Source organism: Oncorhynchus tshawytscha, linkage group LG16, assembly GCF_018296145.1.
Source record: "Oncorhynchus tshawytscha isolate Ot180627B linkage group LG16, Otsh_v2.0, whole genome shotgun sequence".
NCBI classification, from domain to species: domain Eukaryota; kingdom Metazoa; phylum Chordata; class Actinopteri; order Salmoniformes; family Salmonidae; genus Oncorhynchus; species Oncorhynchus tshawytscha.
This window is the reverse complement of record NC_056444.1, coordinates 51697228-51711396: the sequence shown is the minus strand read 5'-3', so window position 1 is coordinate 51711396 and position 14169 is coordinate 51697228. Positions and strand designations below refer to the sequence as shown.

At 40.1% G+C, this 14169-nt stretch overlaps 2 protein-coding genes across 7 annotated transcripts in view; both read right to left on the bottom strand.

The window, feature by feature from the left end:
• Positions 1–6883, bottom strand: part of snx19a (sorting nexin 19a) — a 34312-nt gene extending 27429 nt beyond the window's left edge. For 2 of the 3 annotated variants that reach the window (XM_024400477.2, XM_024400480.2), the window contains exons 1-3: positions 6151–6883; positions 2219–2265; positions 2014–2123 (exon numbers count right to left, since the gene is read on the bottom strand). The gene's annotated coding sequence lies outside the window, so the exon portion shown is untranslated. Of the gene's footprint in view, positions 1–2013; positions 2124–2218; positions 2266–5782; positions 5937–6150 lie in introns of all 3 variants that reach the window. The other variant, XM_024400478.2, reaches the window with a different exon arrangement.
• Positions 6884–7015: 132 nt separating this feature from the next.
• Positions 7016–11399, bottom strand: gig2o (grass carp reovirus (GCRV)-induced gene 2o). 4 transcript variants are annotated; one of them, XM_024400483.2, is made up of 3 exons: positions 11281–11399; positions 10073–10271; positions 7016–7870 (listed from the first exon to the last, which is right to left on the bottom strand). In XM_024400483.2, exon 3 carries the CDS (start codon positions 7859–7861, stop codon positions 7223–7225), a length of 639 nt encoding a protein of 212 aa, XP_024256251.1. In that variant the 5' UTR covers positions 7862–7870; positions 10073–10271; positions 11281–11399; the 3' UTR covers positions 7016–7222. The 4 variants fall into 4 exon arrangements, with proteins under 4 accessions (XP_024256251.1, XP_024256253.1, XP_024256250.1 ...); XM_024400485.2 differs by lacking the exon at positions 11281–11399 and adding an exon at positions 11063–11267; XM_024400482.2 differs by lacking the exon at positions 11281–11399 and having other exon boundaries at positions 10073–10852.
• Positions 11400–14169: the final 2770 nt, after the last annotated feature.

Below are 14169 nucleotides of genomic sequence, written 5' to 3'. Positions count from 1 at the left end.
GATGACATGAAAATAAATCTCTTTAGCCACACACACACACCCACACACCAGTGGTGGGTTTGGCATTGTAAAACAGAAGCATATTAAATAAAAGTACCTCCTACCTACTGTAAAATATGGTGGTGTATGTATTTTTGATGTTATGGGGCTATTTTGCTTCACTGATCCAGTGGCCCTTGTTAAGGTCAACGGCATCATGAACTTTACCAAAAATTAGATTTTCCTGTGTTCTAAATATATTTCCACTATGAGGTTGGAATAATACTGTGAAATTGTGAAAATTATGATAATGGCCTTTTAGTGTAAAAGCTGTTTGAAAAGACTGCCTGAAATGTATGCCTGTTTTAGTGGGATGGAGTTTTGGCCTGCCAGGTGATATCACCAGGCAGAAAATAAGTTAGACCAATAAGAAAAGAGTTCCAAACTGCTCTGCCAATAACAGCTAGTTTTCAGTTTTCCCCTCCCCACTCATACCACCCCCAGACAGCCCTAGCAAAATTCAGCTTGAGAAATTGCTCTTTGCGATTTTATTTAATTACTATTTTTATGGAAAACAATCACAGTAAGGTACTTAATTGTTACACAGAAATGGTTTTATACTGAGATAAAATGACTGCATTGGACCTTTAATAATATTGTGGCAGCCATATTGCATTTGGACGTCTTATTTGATTTTCGATTTGTATCGGTTCTAATGAAAACAAGTAGGCTCATGAACTAAAAACTGTCATTTTTTCCAGTCAAATGTTCCTCTGTGGATATTATATATTCAGCCACCACTCTTGCAACGTAACAAACAAAATGCTGGGTCAATAATTACCCATTTGGGTCATTTCTGTAAACCAGCGCAAGGTCACTATAGTACATACCCAACACTGGGTTATTTTGACTCAGCATTGATGGGTTCCGTGAATGATTTACCCATAATTGTGGTTATTTTGACCCAGCAGTGTGTTGGTTTTTGCTATTTTGCTGGGTTATGGTTATTCATGCATTTTTGACCCAGCCGTGGGTTATTTCTTACTTTCTTGCTGGGTCAATTTTTCTACCTTTTCTCTATTACGTAATCTGTGAATTTCTAAAGGTACAAATACTTCTAACAACAACAACAATCAATGTTACAACGTTACTACATAGTCTACGAAATTCTTAAAATTACATATGGCCAATCATGACCGATTGTAGGTCAAATACAAAATGTTTATTTTCAGATAATAATTTCAGCTACAAAATGAAGTCATGCAACAGATAAACAAATAAGGAATACACAAAAAAACTTTTGAAGCACAATCCATATTTTAAAAAATCACAGCAGCCCTACCAATTAAAGCTGAGAAAAGGGGCCTGAAGAAAAGTAAACACTTGACCCTCTCTACTCCCCCCAACCCCTACCAGTTATCAATTTCCAATAGGAATTTATGTAAAAACCAAAAAGAAACATGTCTTCTGCTCCAGAGCCTGTCCATTAATTATGGTGAATACCAGGGAGTAGAGATGATTGTCCCGAGAGTCAGAACGAAGGTTACAGGTCTCTTGTTTTTTTCACCTGGCGGAGGTATTTAGCCATATTGGTTCAGGCCAGGGGATTGAAGAATATGACTAGAAGATGTTGAACAGTAAGGAAGACACTCTCTCTTGCACAAGCCCGCCACGCACGCACACATACACACACACAAATTGTGGTCTTTCCTTTTGCTCAGAACATGCTATACTCCTATACAGTCTATTGCTGTGTGCAGGACATTCATCTGTATTGAGTCCAGACATTTTGTGCATGGTTTACAGCAGGAGTAGGAAGAGTACTAAAATAGCCTACTCAAGTAGAAGTATTATTACTTCGATGACATTTTAATCAAGTAGAAGTAAAATGGCTGACTTTGAACATTTTTATAAAAGTACTTCGAAAAGCTACTCAATTACAGTAATGTGAGTATTTGTAATGAGTTTACTCCCCGCATCTGGTTTACAGTATTCCATATGAAATAGTATTCCATATTCTACATGTATACTTACGCTTCATTATGACTTTCGGGCCTCATCAATGCTTGGGCGGGCAGTTTTCTTTCCAACTCGTTACACTGGTGGTGGGAAAAACACTCTCAGGATCATGTTGTCTTTAGTATCTGGGAGACAAAGACGTAAGGTTTTAGGGGTCAGCCAAAATGGATAAACATGAATCAACATTTGAGACACTACTTTCATTTCAATATGTAGCTACTTGCATTCAGTACACTGGTGGTGGGAGGGCCATGCAGGCTCTAATATCTGGGCAGTGGGAGACAAAGACATAACATTAACACAGTTTGTGTGGAGTCTAAATGGATAGCCTAAACTTGGAGGAACAATTGAGACAATCCTTTCATTTCAATATAACGGTCTGCATCCAGACTGAGCTAGCTAGCTATCTAACTCAGTAATAATTAGGCTATAAAAACATACCGTAACTGAAACACCACAAAAGCATGAGTTACTGTATGAGCTTGTAGTTCAATGTATTTCCGCCAGTGTATGACTTGTCAATGCCTTATAGTATATCACGGTGGCATATGAACAATCGGGTTATAGAGCAAACAATGTAATTATCACAACATAGGTTATGATTTGGTTTGGCTTCCAGTGGTTTTATCCACGCACTGCTATGGTCTATTTAAGCAATAAGGCCCGAGGTGGTGTGGTATATGGCCAATATACTATGGCTAAGAGCTGTTCTTGAGTACGACGCAACACGGAGTGCCTGGACACAGCCCTTAGCCATGGTATATTGGCCATATATCACAAACCACTGACGTGCCTTATTGCGGTTTTAAACTGTTTACCAAAGTAATTAGAGCAGTAAAAATAAATGTTTTGTCATACCCGTAGTATAAGGTCTGATATACCACGGCTGTTAGCCAATCAGCATTCAGGGCTCTATCCACCCAGTTTAAAAAACCCATTCGTTCATATGCCACGGTGATATACAATAAAGCCTTGACAACAAAAAGACAGTCACAGTGGCGGAATAAATTCAACTACACATACGTTTGTTTCATCACAAAATCGGAGAGCAACATCTATCCGGTGAAGTCCGGGTAGATGTTGTAGCATGGTCGAACAAGTTTGTGTTTTGGTCAGTTTACTAAACTACTGGTTTAGAACCACGGAGTTACCGCAAGTCCGCACAGAGACAACAGGAGCACTGCCTATTCCAGCACCATTTCAACGTAAATATTTAATCATAATCAACAAGGCTATATGTGCTTAGTTAAATATACTGAAAACAAACGTAAAGATAACAAAAACGATTTAGTCCGATCAATGTTGCTAAATATCCTGTGGCTGTCCGTGGTACTGATTTCTGTGTGCGCGCACGCAAGTAAAACTAAAAATGATGACTCACCCCATTTGTAGACTAGTTGAACGCCAATGCCATTCTTTCATGTTGGCAAATTGTTCTATGACTGTCATGCAGTACACTTTCAGTTTTTGTTGTAATAGGCACCGAGGTAAAGTTGGTTTTATATTCATACATTCGGACATTCAACAGACATTCGCCAAAAGCCAATTCAAATAGTCAAAATCAATAACTAATTCATTCTCACAGAAACATAAAACTAGATATGGTTTATTCTATAAATGTCTAGCATACTTTTACAACCTTTGTTTAGAGGAAAAATTCCAGTTTTGATTTGATAGAGGGCACGTAGTCCGTCTAGAGGGCGTGTGGTCAAAGTTCTAACCGAGTCTGTTAGAACTATGGGTTGCAGTCTTTAATGCGAAGCAAGACTGCTCAATGTGTGCTTTTGCATCATCCAGAGAAAAATGATGATCATCTGACCAACTGGGTTTGTCTTTGTGTAATATAACAGTAGGCTATGAACACTACATGAGTTTCATCCTTCAATACATTTAGAAGTATGAAACTTTGTCTTAACTTTTTTTAAATCAGGGTTATCCTTGCATTATTGCGCTAATGTTCTATTATCATGACCCATTTTATTATTCGAACTATGAGAGATACTAGATACATACTATGACAGCAATTCACTGTAATAGGTACACATGTATCTGGCACAAGTGACGATTAAACTGATTTGGATTTCAAAGACTGCTATTATTAATGTAATGTTTGATATTACAACATTGATGTGTGGAACCTTTTTTATCAACACATACGTTTTTTTGCCAATGTATTCCTTTATTACTTCATGATTTATATTGCCTGAACACTCAACGATGATTAACAGCACAGTTATGTGTGCTTTTGTCAGGGTTGTGGTTGAATGCATGTCATTTAAAGTCAATTCACCAATTGAACAAAAATCCAATTTAATTTGAACATTTTCCTAATTGCAAAAGCATGTAACATAATTTGGGTATTCCAGAACTGTAATTTACATGTAAATAAACATAACCTTGTTTTATGTTTTTAATATTGCAGATAGAATGCTGTGTGCCAGAGATGGTACCATTCAGCTTGTCTGGGGACGACAAAAGAAAATAGAAAATGATTGGAAGAGGCCTCTTTGCTGTTAAATTAGTATAAATAAATGACTGTTGTGCCTTGTAACTACTTTAAGATGTGGAACTGTTGCACTAAAAATGCAAACATTGATTTGGAATACAATTTAAGATTGTAAACATTGTCTAACTTCATATAGAACATAGAACACTTGAAATTAACATTTCTTTAAAGCTATTGTAAATAAATGCATATTTTTACATTTGAGCCAATTACATAATTAGTTATTGATTTCTTCATCTTTAAATGCAATGTTTGAGATGTTATGCATTTCTATCAAGTCAAAACTGGGCTCGGCTCTCAATTGAACTTCAATTGTTGCAGGCCAGTGGCACAACATATCAATTCATGGTTAGATCAGAATCGAAGTCAATCATTGGCATGTACAGAGAATTAAGTCAAAATCCCCATCTCCACCCATGGCTTAAGAAAGGGCCGATTTAGCAAACTAGCTACTGTAGGACATCGACACAAGCAGACCAGAAACAGACACGTTTTTCTAAAAAACATTACGTCTTGCAATGGTCTGAAGCCAAATCCAAACTTCCCTTGTGGGGTGTTTTGCTGCACCTAGGTAACCCACAGTTGAGCTCAGCTCAACGCTGAGGCCATAAGCCTGCCGGCATCCATCAATCAAATGCTATGGCGGCAACATGTTATACTCTTTTGGTCCAGACAGCCTCAGAAACATGGGCCACACATACTGAGACATAGGGGCGCTATTTACCTCGGTCGGATGATTTCTCCGGTGAGATTCAGCCACTTGCGAATTGACGGACAATTATTCAAACACAGAGAGACATGAAAAATAAATTGTATCATTTTTATTGGTCAAATATTTCGGGAAGCCTTCCATTGGCATCCATGTGTGACTATGTAGCTACCGGGGCGGAAGGTAGCATAGTGGTTAGAGCGCTGGGCCAGTAACCGAAAGGTTGATGGCTCGAATCCCTGAGCTGACATGATAAAAATCTGTCGTTCTGCCCCTGAACAAGGCAATTAACCCACTGTTCCCCGGTAGGCCGTTATTGTAAATAAGAATTTGTTAACTGACTTGCCTCGTTAAATAAAAATGTCAGGCAGGACAGCACTGAATGAGAACCATTGACTTGGAGAGTGGTCAATTAATCAGCTACCAAAAAGTAAAGCTCACGTTCAAATATATTCGAAGTTGATATTTCCGCCTATTAACAATTTTTGCAGTAAACAACCATCCATTTCATAAAATTGGAGACATTCGATAAGGAAAAACATGGTTTTGCTCTGTTATTCCCCACTTACAGGTATCTCACAAACGAAATCCCATTCATCCCCCCAGGCATGCAAACTGGCCCCGATAGTGTGGGTTGTGCTGAAAGGACAGCTCCGCTGATCGGCAAGGGATTACCCTCGTCTATGGTGGTCATGGCAAATTTCGTGTTGCTGAAGGACAGATCTACCAAGGGCAAACTTGGTTTATATCACAGCTGCAGTGCTAACCTCAAGCAAATATCTTATTTTAAAATCAAACAAACACAAATTAAGCTAATCAACAGTATTTGGGTTGTTTATAGTTTATATCAGAGACAAACTATAGCGTTTTTGTTCATGACGCTCTGCATTTTTACATATAGTTCCACTGTAAAACAAATTGGGACATATAAACTTACCGCAAACGATTTGAAATTGTCATAATTGATCTTCTCGAGGCTCTATCGAGTCTCTTTGCTTCAATCTCTTCAATGACATTTATTTACTTCCTGGTTCCCATGGAGCCATCTTGCTCTATTCTCTGAAACAGGTGTCCATGACGTTTACAGTAAGTACCGCCACCTACTGAGGTGAAGGTGCACCTAACCAGATATATACACACACTGTATGACTGCGCCTGACTAATACCGCGTTCACGTGCCAGTCATAACTAGGAAACTTTGAAATGTCAAATTTACTAACCGGTTGTAGTCATAAACGATTAGCTAACTAATCGGACATTTCCGAGTTTCCTAGTTCCGACTAGCAGGCTAACGCGCATATCTCCAGGCACTTCGTCATGATGACCCATGAAGTAGATGTCCTGTCCATTGGTCATCAGGCGGAGAAGCTTGACAAGACTGTCTGAACACACGCTTGTTCATTGACTGATACCGCGTTCACGTGCTTATCGGAACTAAGCAAACTCTGAAATGTCCGACTCGCTAACTGATTAGTTTTGCCCAGTTCAACGAGTCAGAAATGAGTTTCCTAGTTCTGACTAGCACGTGAACGCGGCACGAGAAACAGCTGTATCCGTCAAATATTACACATTTTCCTCGTTTGATATTAGTGCAGCCTATTAGGAAACTAAGTAGCCTAGGCTGGCTTCTGTATGATCCATAAAAAAAATTAAAAAGCATCGCCTTTACCGTATATAACATGCAAAAGAATAGGTTACAACAAAAACGTCCAATGTAAATTCTTAATTTGACATAATGTCAAGTTGTTTTCCCATGTCGGCCCTATATATTGCTTAATTTGTCTAATCAATGGATTCTCAAATACAATTGAACCTTTATTTAACCAGGCAAGTCCGTTAACAAATTCGATCCCAATACAATTAGGTTGCAATGATTACACAAAATACATTAAAACATGACATCGACAACAAGCCTAATTTGAAATTGTATGCAAGGTCACATTGGGTGATGGGTCAAAAGCGAGACAGGTCACGCAAAGTAGGACTAGTTGTTTGTGCAAGTAGCCTTGTTACTTGTTGCACATATGCTTCTTCTGAAAGGGGCAAATCTGTTTGTTGCATGTCCAACAGCTTTGGATAGGGTGAGACCCAGTGTTTGAGGTATTCTGGTGGCACTGGCTGCACCCGTCTTTTGCGCCATGGTTATTCATGCCGCGTATTTGCTTTCGGAGGTCCCAGCGCGTTTTATCGTCCAAACAGCAGGCCACATCCACCACCACAATCCGGGCGGGATCCCAGACGCAATCCTCTTCACGGCCAGATTTAATAGCGGTAACGCCACAGTTTGGTGGCACCCAGCAACTGTCGTAACCATTCTGGTGCCATGACTTCTGAAGCGGATGGTTATCAATGTCGATCTTCTTCACCTTGCCAACCCGCACCTTTAACTTCAACACTACCGCTTCCTTCTTGTCAGCATTCAGCGGGTAACACTTTGCTTTATCGATATTACGGCTCACGTAGACCCCCGATCCCAACATTCCATCGCTGGAGCGTTGGAACCCACTGGTGATAATACGCTGGACATACTTGAGAAACGTGCCATGGTACATGGTGTAAACTTTCTCGTCTTTGGGCTTCTCGCCTGCATGGAGCTTCTTCTCCTCAATTGCAGTCCAGCCAGAAAAAGTGATCTCTTCTAGGTCCATAGTCGGTATCTGTGGAAGTTATATTTATTTAGTCCAAGACAAAAGGTAGCCTTATGGAGGGCCAAATATATCACGTAATCATATCCTAATAAAATACCCAACTGACAATGCAAAGTACACAGTCAAATACATTCTAAACGCTATACGAACCTGTTGAAAGTAGTCAAATATAAAGTCGAGGCTATTGCAACGCATAGGATCACTTTACTTTCACTTTTGATTCTCTAGTATGTCCTGTTATACAAACCCTTCTTTTATATTCCATTCAAATTCTTAAAGTGACACACACCCCTCGGCATGTCATGCACGTAGCCAGCCAATAAAGCCTATTTATTCTTCAATAAACTATGTAATCGTTCCAACAACAAAAACTTTAAATGATCATAAGCTAGTCAAATGTATTCCACAATACATGCACAACTGCCGCCTTCTGTCCTTTTAAATCCCCACGAATAAAGGGTCTACTCAACCATGTTCTTACTCAGTTTTAATTTCATTCAAACCTGTCATCACCCTTTAGATTGTAGGGTGAAGAAGTACATGTTGACCATTCCCTAGTTTTCTTTCTCATCTCATGGGCGCACTCACTTTGCACCCCCGTGGACTCAAACTGCGTAAGCGCTACAAGACCTACAGCATGATCAAGCAAGTTAATGTTTGACATTTTAGGACAACTAAACAACTATTGATTTAGAACCACAGTTACTGCAAGTAGCAAAGAAAACAGGAGCTGCCTCCACTATTCCAGCACCATTTCAACATCATCAAATCACCTATGCTTAGTCTAATACAGTGACAACTCAAAGATAACGAAAACAATTTAGGCCAACCAACTTAAGCTAAATATGTGGCTTTCCATGGTTCTGATGTGTGTCTGTGTGTGTGCATTCATGCAAGTAGAAAAAAACATGTTGACTCACCTTACTTGTAGAGAAACGTCAATACCACTATCCTTTCCTTCATGTTGACAAAACAGTCTATGATTCTGTCATACAGTACACACTTTTTTTGTTGTCCTATGCTACCTGGCTAAAATTCTTGCTCGATAGCCTAACTTCCTTTCATGGGCAACGTTAGCTAGTTAACATTAGCCTTCTACATTTGGCTAAATATTGAACTTCCATCCACTCAGGCCGGGGGTACAATGTATGAATCGCCGTTATAGTCACTGGCCAGTAAGGAGAATGAAGTAAAACCACTAATGCCTATCGCCAATCATGGCTAATTTAGGAAAGGGCTAATTTTAGCTAGCGAGCCACCAGAAGACAACACAACGAGATGCAACAATTCAAGTGGTTTTAGTCAATGACATATTTGATGTCAATGTGATGTGTTTGGAGTGAAGCCAAATCCAATCTGGCTTCCCTTTACATTTTTCTTTTTGGTGCACCAGGAACATTCACAGTTGAGTTCACTCAGTTTAGCACAACACTGATTGGCTATTATTTATTTATTTTAATCAATGGAGGCCAAACGCTCACTGGCTTTTCTTGTATTCAATGCTACGGGTGGCCACAATGTTATACTATTTTTGAACAGACAGCATCAGATAGATGGCCTACACATACAGAGAGAGACAGAAGGGCTCTGCTTCGGACATCAAGTGCTTACTCAACTCACCCAGGCAACAGCCAGGGGACTGGGCAATGCAAAATGAGCTCACCCTATAAATTCACAGAGAGAAGTTGCCTTAAAATAAAGAACTTCCCATCTGGCTCATTGCTCTTCAGGCTATTCATTTTATTGACATGTTCAAAGCAGAGCAATGCATACCATTAAAGATCCCACATTAGAACTCCGTAACATGATGCACAGTCAAAAGGCCTGCATCATTAAAGATAACAATTTTTATCCAACAGCAACATGTTTATGTGCAATGTGTTGACCTACGTGTTAAAAAAGGTATTTATGTCCTCATCTGTTTGTTTTTTACATGTCTGATGTATTTATGTTGCCTGTTTTGTGTATAATGTGTCCATCTTCACCTGCCCAGGGACTACAGCTGGAAAGTAGCTATTAGCTAAATCTGGAGCGACATCATTTCTCAGTGCATTGAGACTTATGTTTTTGTTGTGCATTGTCCCTGCCAAATAAACGTGATAAAAATGGATCAAGCAGTCATTAAACAAGATGATAATCATTGCACAGGTCCTTTGATCTTGTCCCTGAAGTGTTGAGTCTGGCTCAGTGACTGAATTAATCAATGCATACCCCTTCTCTTCATCTTCTCCCTGCTGAGTCAATGCATGCCCCCTTTCTGCGCCATATGAGTAAAGCGGTTTGTGATGGTGAGGGTGGTGTCAATGAAGCGCTCCACACAGCTAGCCAGGCACGTGTCGGTCCGGGAGTCCAGCTTGCTGCTCAGCTTATCCATGCATTTGTCCCAGCACACGTCGGTGAAGGTGTGCACCTACAAGAAAGAAGAAACCGCCATAAACACAACACAAGATAAGTCTAATGTATTTAAAAGGATTACGCAATAGCTCACCTGCAAATAGTTATCTTTGATTATACTGTCTAATAGTAAAGGAATACCATATAACCTTGAGAAAATAACTACATTTAAACATTTCAGTTTCACAAATGGGAATAGACAGGATAGAGGAATACTGAATGATCTGACTTTCAACCACTTTTAAGTCCAGAAAATAATAGGGAAATGCATTTGGGAGTGAACTAGCTAACTATCCCCAGTTTTCAAACCCAGAGGCGCAACATCGCGAGACTTCCGGGAACTCTTGCGAAACAGACAAAACTGACCAGACCAGGGTTTTAGAAGTAAATGAGAAACGTTTTTTTTTTTAAATCTTCCTTAGTTTTTAATTCTCTCGAAATCTAAGACACAACCTAGATTCTAGCCAATGTCTTAAGTAGTTGAACATGGATTGTATTACTCCAAACTGACATGTTTTCATTTTCGTATAAAACGACTTTATATCGAAGGAGTGTCATTGATTTGACGGCCTGCACATGCGCAGTTTGGCGCGAAACGACCGTTACACCAAATTACATACCTATTAGTATTATTTATATATTTTTTACCAATTTTTTTGCAAAATTTCGTATTCCTACGCATCAGTTTAGCTAGCCAACGTCGCCTAACAACTGATCGGGGATTTATTGGAAAAGCAGTTTTAGCCTATCTTCATACTGTAGTGTCTTTGCTTTCACTTTAAGATAGCTAGCTAGCTTAGTAGTTACATTTAGCTAACTGTGCTTCAAACTGAGCTTTCTGTTGCTCGACTGCTATCATCATCTGAATCTCCGAGGCCTCAGCATTTTCAGACGCACTGGCAGAGGGACTGGTCAAAAGCCATATTATCGATCAAGATATTATGAAAAAGTGTAACGCGCAAGAGTCCGACAGAAAGCACTACTCTGCTACAACGGCATATGTTCAATCAATACCAGAAGTATACCGGAAAAGTTGATCTGACATCACCTTCTTGTTCTTCTTCTTGTTCTGCTTGTTCTTCTTCTATGAGGTTTAACGGCGGTTGGCATCCAATTTGTTGTATTACCGCCGCCTACTAGACTGGAGTACAACTCCCTTATACTTTACTTGAAATAGAAAAATGTACTAAATAAATACCCTACCATCTAACACTATACGCACTAATTTCAAAATTATATCAAATAAAATGAACACCCCCCTACTCCACTAATTAAATGTATGTATTCCTGCCTCATGCCATAACTCTTAGACTGTTTCTTCCTTTATGCCACCCAACTTCCTCAACAGTAAAATTGTTTTAAGTTGCATGGTTTTAAAAAACAGATTCACCACTTAACACATCCTGTAACTCTTTTGCTGCAAAGTCTTGTTCACCCAAATACCTCTCTGCAGCTGCCACCACAACCTCAATTTTCTGAGACTTCCGATCCATCCCTTCAGTACAATTGATAACCATTGCTATAAATGCTAAAAATCCATTCTTACTGAAACTTATTTCACTTTTTGTCCTATCCCTCTGTACTGGTATATCTCTACTACTCTCACCACTCCTCCCCCTTAACCCATCTTCCTCTACTTTCTTCACTGCCTCAGCATATGATAACTTCTCCACTACTCTAACCCTGGAAACCTCAACCTGCCTCTCTCGCACAGGACATTTCTGAACCCCAGCCCCATGGGCACCCCTACAATTAACACAGTCCACTACTTTCCCCAATACAACACATTCCTTTGTCTAATGCCCTTCTGCACATTTCTCACACCTTGGACCCTCCCTCCTACACACTGCTGCCACATGCTCATAAGCTTCACACCTGTAACATCTTAACGTATTTGGCACATACACTTGTACAGTATATATCCTAACTTCACTTTGTCAGGCAAAGACTCAACTTCAAAAGTCAAAACAATGACTCTTCTGTTTCTCCACTCTCACCACCCTGTCTGCGTCGCATCAAACGACAAGCATCACATACACCGGGAATCTTTGACCTCAACTGGTCAACGTTTATATCTACTGCTACCCCAGTTATCACTCCTTTCATTGGTGCCTATTTCTTGAAAACGAAACACTTTACTTACCCTCATTTGTTTTACTTCAAGTGCATTCTTCCTCTGCCCAACTGAAACACAAACAATTATCACTAGACCACTTCTAGTTACCCTCACCGATTCCACATGACCCAACTCTTTTTTTCACCCACCGTGAAACCACAAATGGATCAGCCAAAAGGCAAGAGTCCACTTTTTCAATAAACTTCACTCCTACTGTCACAGACTCTTCATCCTGATCCTCATTGCATACATCGGTCTCTGATTACTTTACCGCAACTACCACTTCCGATACTTCACCCTCATTCACTTCAATTTCTCCTCCTGTCTTCTCCCTCTGCTTACACTTTCTACCATTCTTCTTTAACAAACCCTCTCCCTTTTTCCCACCATTTTTATCTGACTCAAGCTCAAACCTCTTCATCCCTCACTCGCTTAGACCTCTTCTCCCTCTCTTTTTCCCTCCATTCCTCCTTTGTATACTCTTTGTATACAGTGTGAAGTAAGGAGGTAAGACAATAAATAGGCCATAGTGGCGAAGTAATTACAATTTAGCAATTCACACTGGAGTGATAGATGTGTAGATGAGGATGTGCAAGTATAAATACTAGTATAAATACTGGTGTGCAAAAGAGCAGAAAAAACAAAAAACAAATATGGGGTGAGGTAGGTAGCTATTTACAGATGGGGCCTGTACAGCTGCAGCGATCTAAGCTGCTCTGACAGATGATGCTTGAAGTTAGTGAGGGAGATATAAGTCTCAAACTTCAGTGATTTTTGCAAATCGTTCCAGTCATTGGCAGCAGAGAACTGTAAGGAAAGGCGGCCAAAGGAGGTGTTGGCTTTGGGGATGACCAGTGAAGTATACCTGCTGGAGCGCGTGCTACGAGGAGCTTTACCTAGCAAAGACTTATAGATGACCTGGAGCCAGTGGGTTTGACGACGAATATGTAGCGAGGACCAGCCAACGAAAGCATACAGGTCTCAGTTGTCGGTAGTATATGGGGCTTTGGTGACAAAACGGATGGCACTGTGATAGACTGCATCCAATTTGCTGAGTAGAGTGTTGGAGGCTATTTTGTAAATGACATCGCCGGATCGGCAGGATAGTTAGTTTTACGAGGGTATGTTTGGCAGCATGAGTGAAGGAGGCTTTGTTGCGAAATAGGAAGCTGATTCTAGATTTAACTTTGGATTGTAGATGCTTAATGTGAGTCTGGAAGGAGAGTTTATAGTGTAACCAGACACCTAGGTATTTATAGTTGTCCACATATTCTAGGTCAGAACCTTCCGGAGTAGTGATGCCAGGCAGGCGGGCAGACAGGCGGGCGGGCGGGTAGCGATCGGTTGAAGAGCATGCATTCTGTTTTACTAGCGTTTAAGACCAGTTGTAGGCCACGGAAGGAGTGTTGTATGGCATTGAAGCTGGTTTGGAGGTTTGTTAACACAGTGTTCAACGAAGGGCCAGATGTATACAGAATGGTGTCGTCTGCATAGAGGTGGATCAGAGAATCACCAGCAGCAAGAGCGACATCATTAATATATATAGAGAAAAGAGTACCCCATACAGGCGCCAGCTTCCCGTCGTCCCAAGACTCTCCTCAGCCGCACCTCAGACATCACTTGTAACTTTGCTTCCATTTTATTTATTTATTTACACACTTTTACCATGATGCATTCAATACATATTACATTTTATAATATCATAATGTGCCTTTCATAGTCTTAGTTTCTCAAATGTTGAAAAAAAAAGTTTACAGCACAGTAGATGGCAGCAGAGATCTTCATAAAGAAGACACGA

Excerpts from the sequence above, each read along its gene's own strand:
- gig2o (XM_024400481.2), bottom strand. The coding sequence starts at position 8,056 with ATGCGTTGCAATAGCCTCGACTTTATATTTGACTACTTTCAACAG. Across the intron at positions 7,871-8,011 it reads TATTTGACTACTTTCAACAG|ATACCGACTATGGACCTAGA; the intron begins GTTCGTATAGCG and ends TAACTTCCACAG.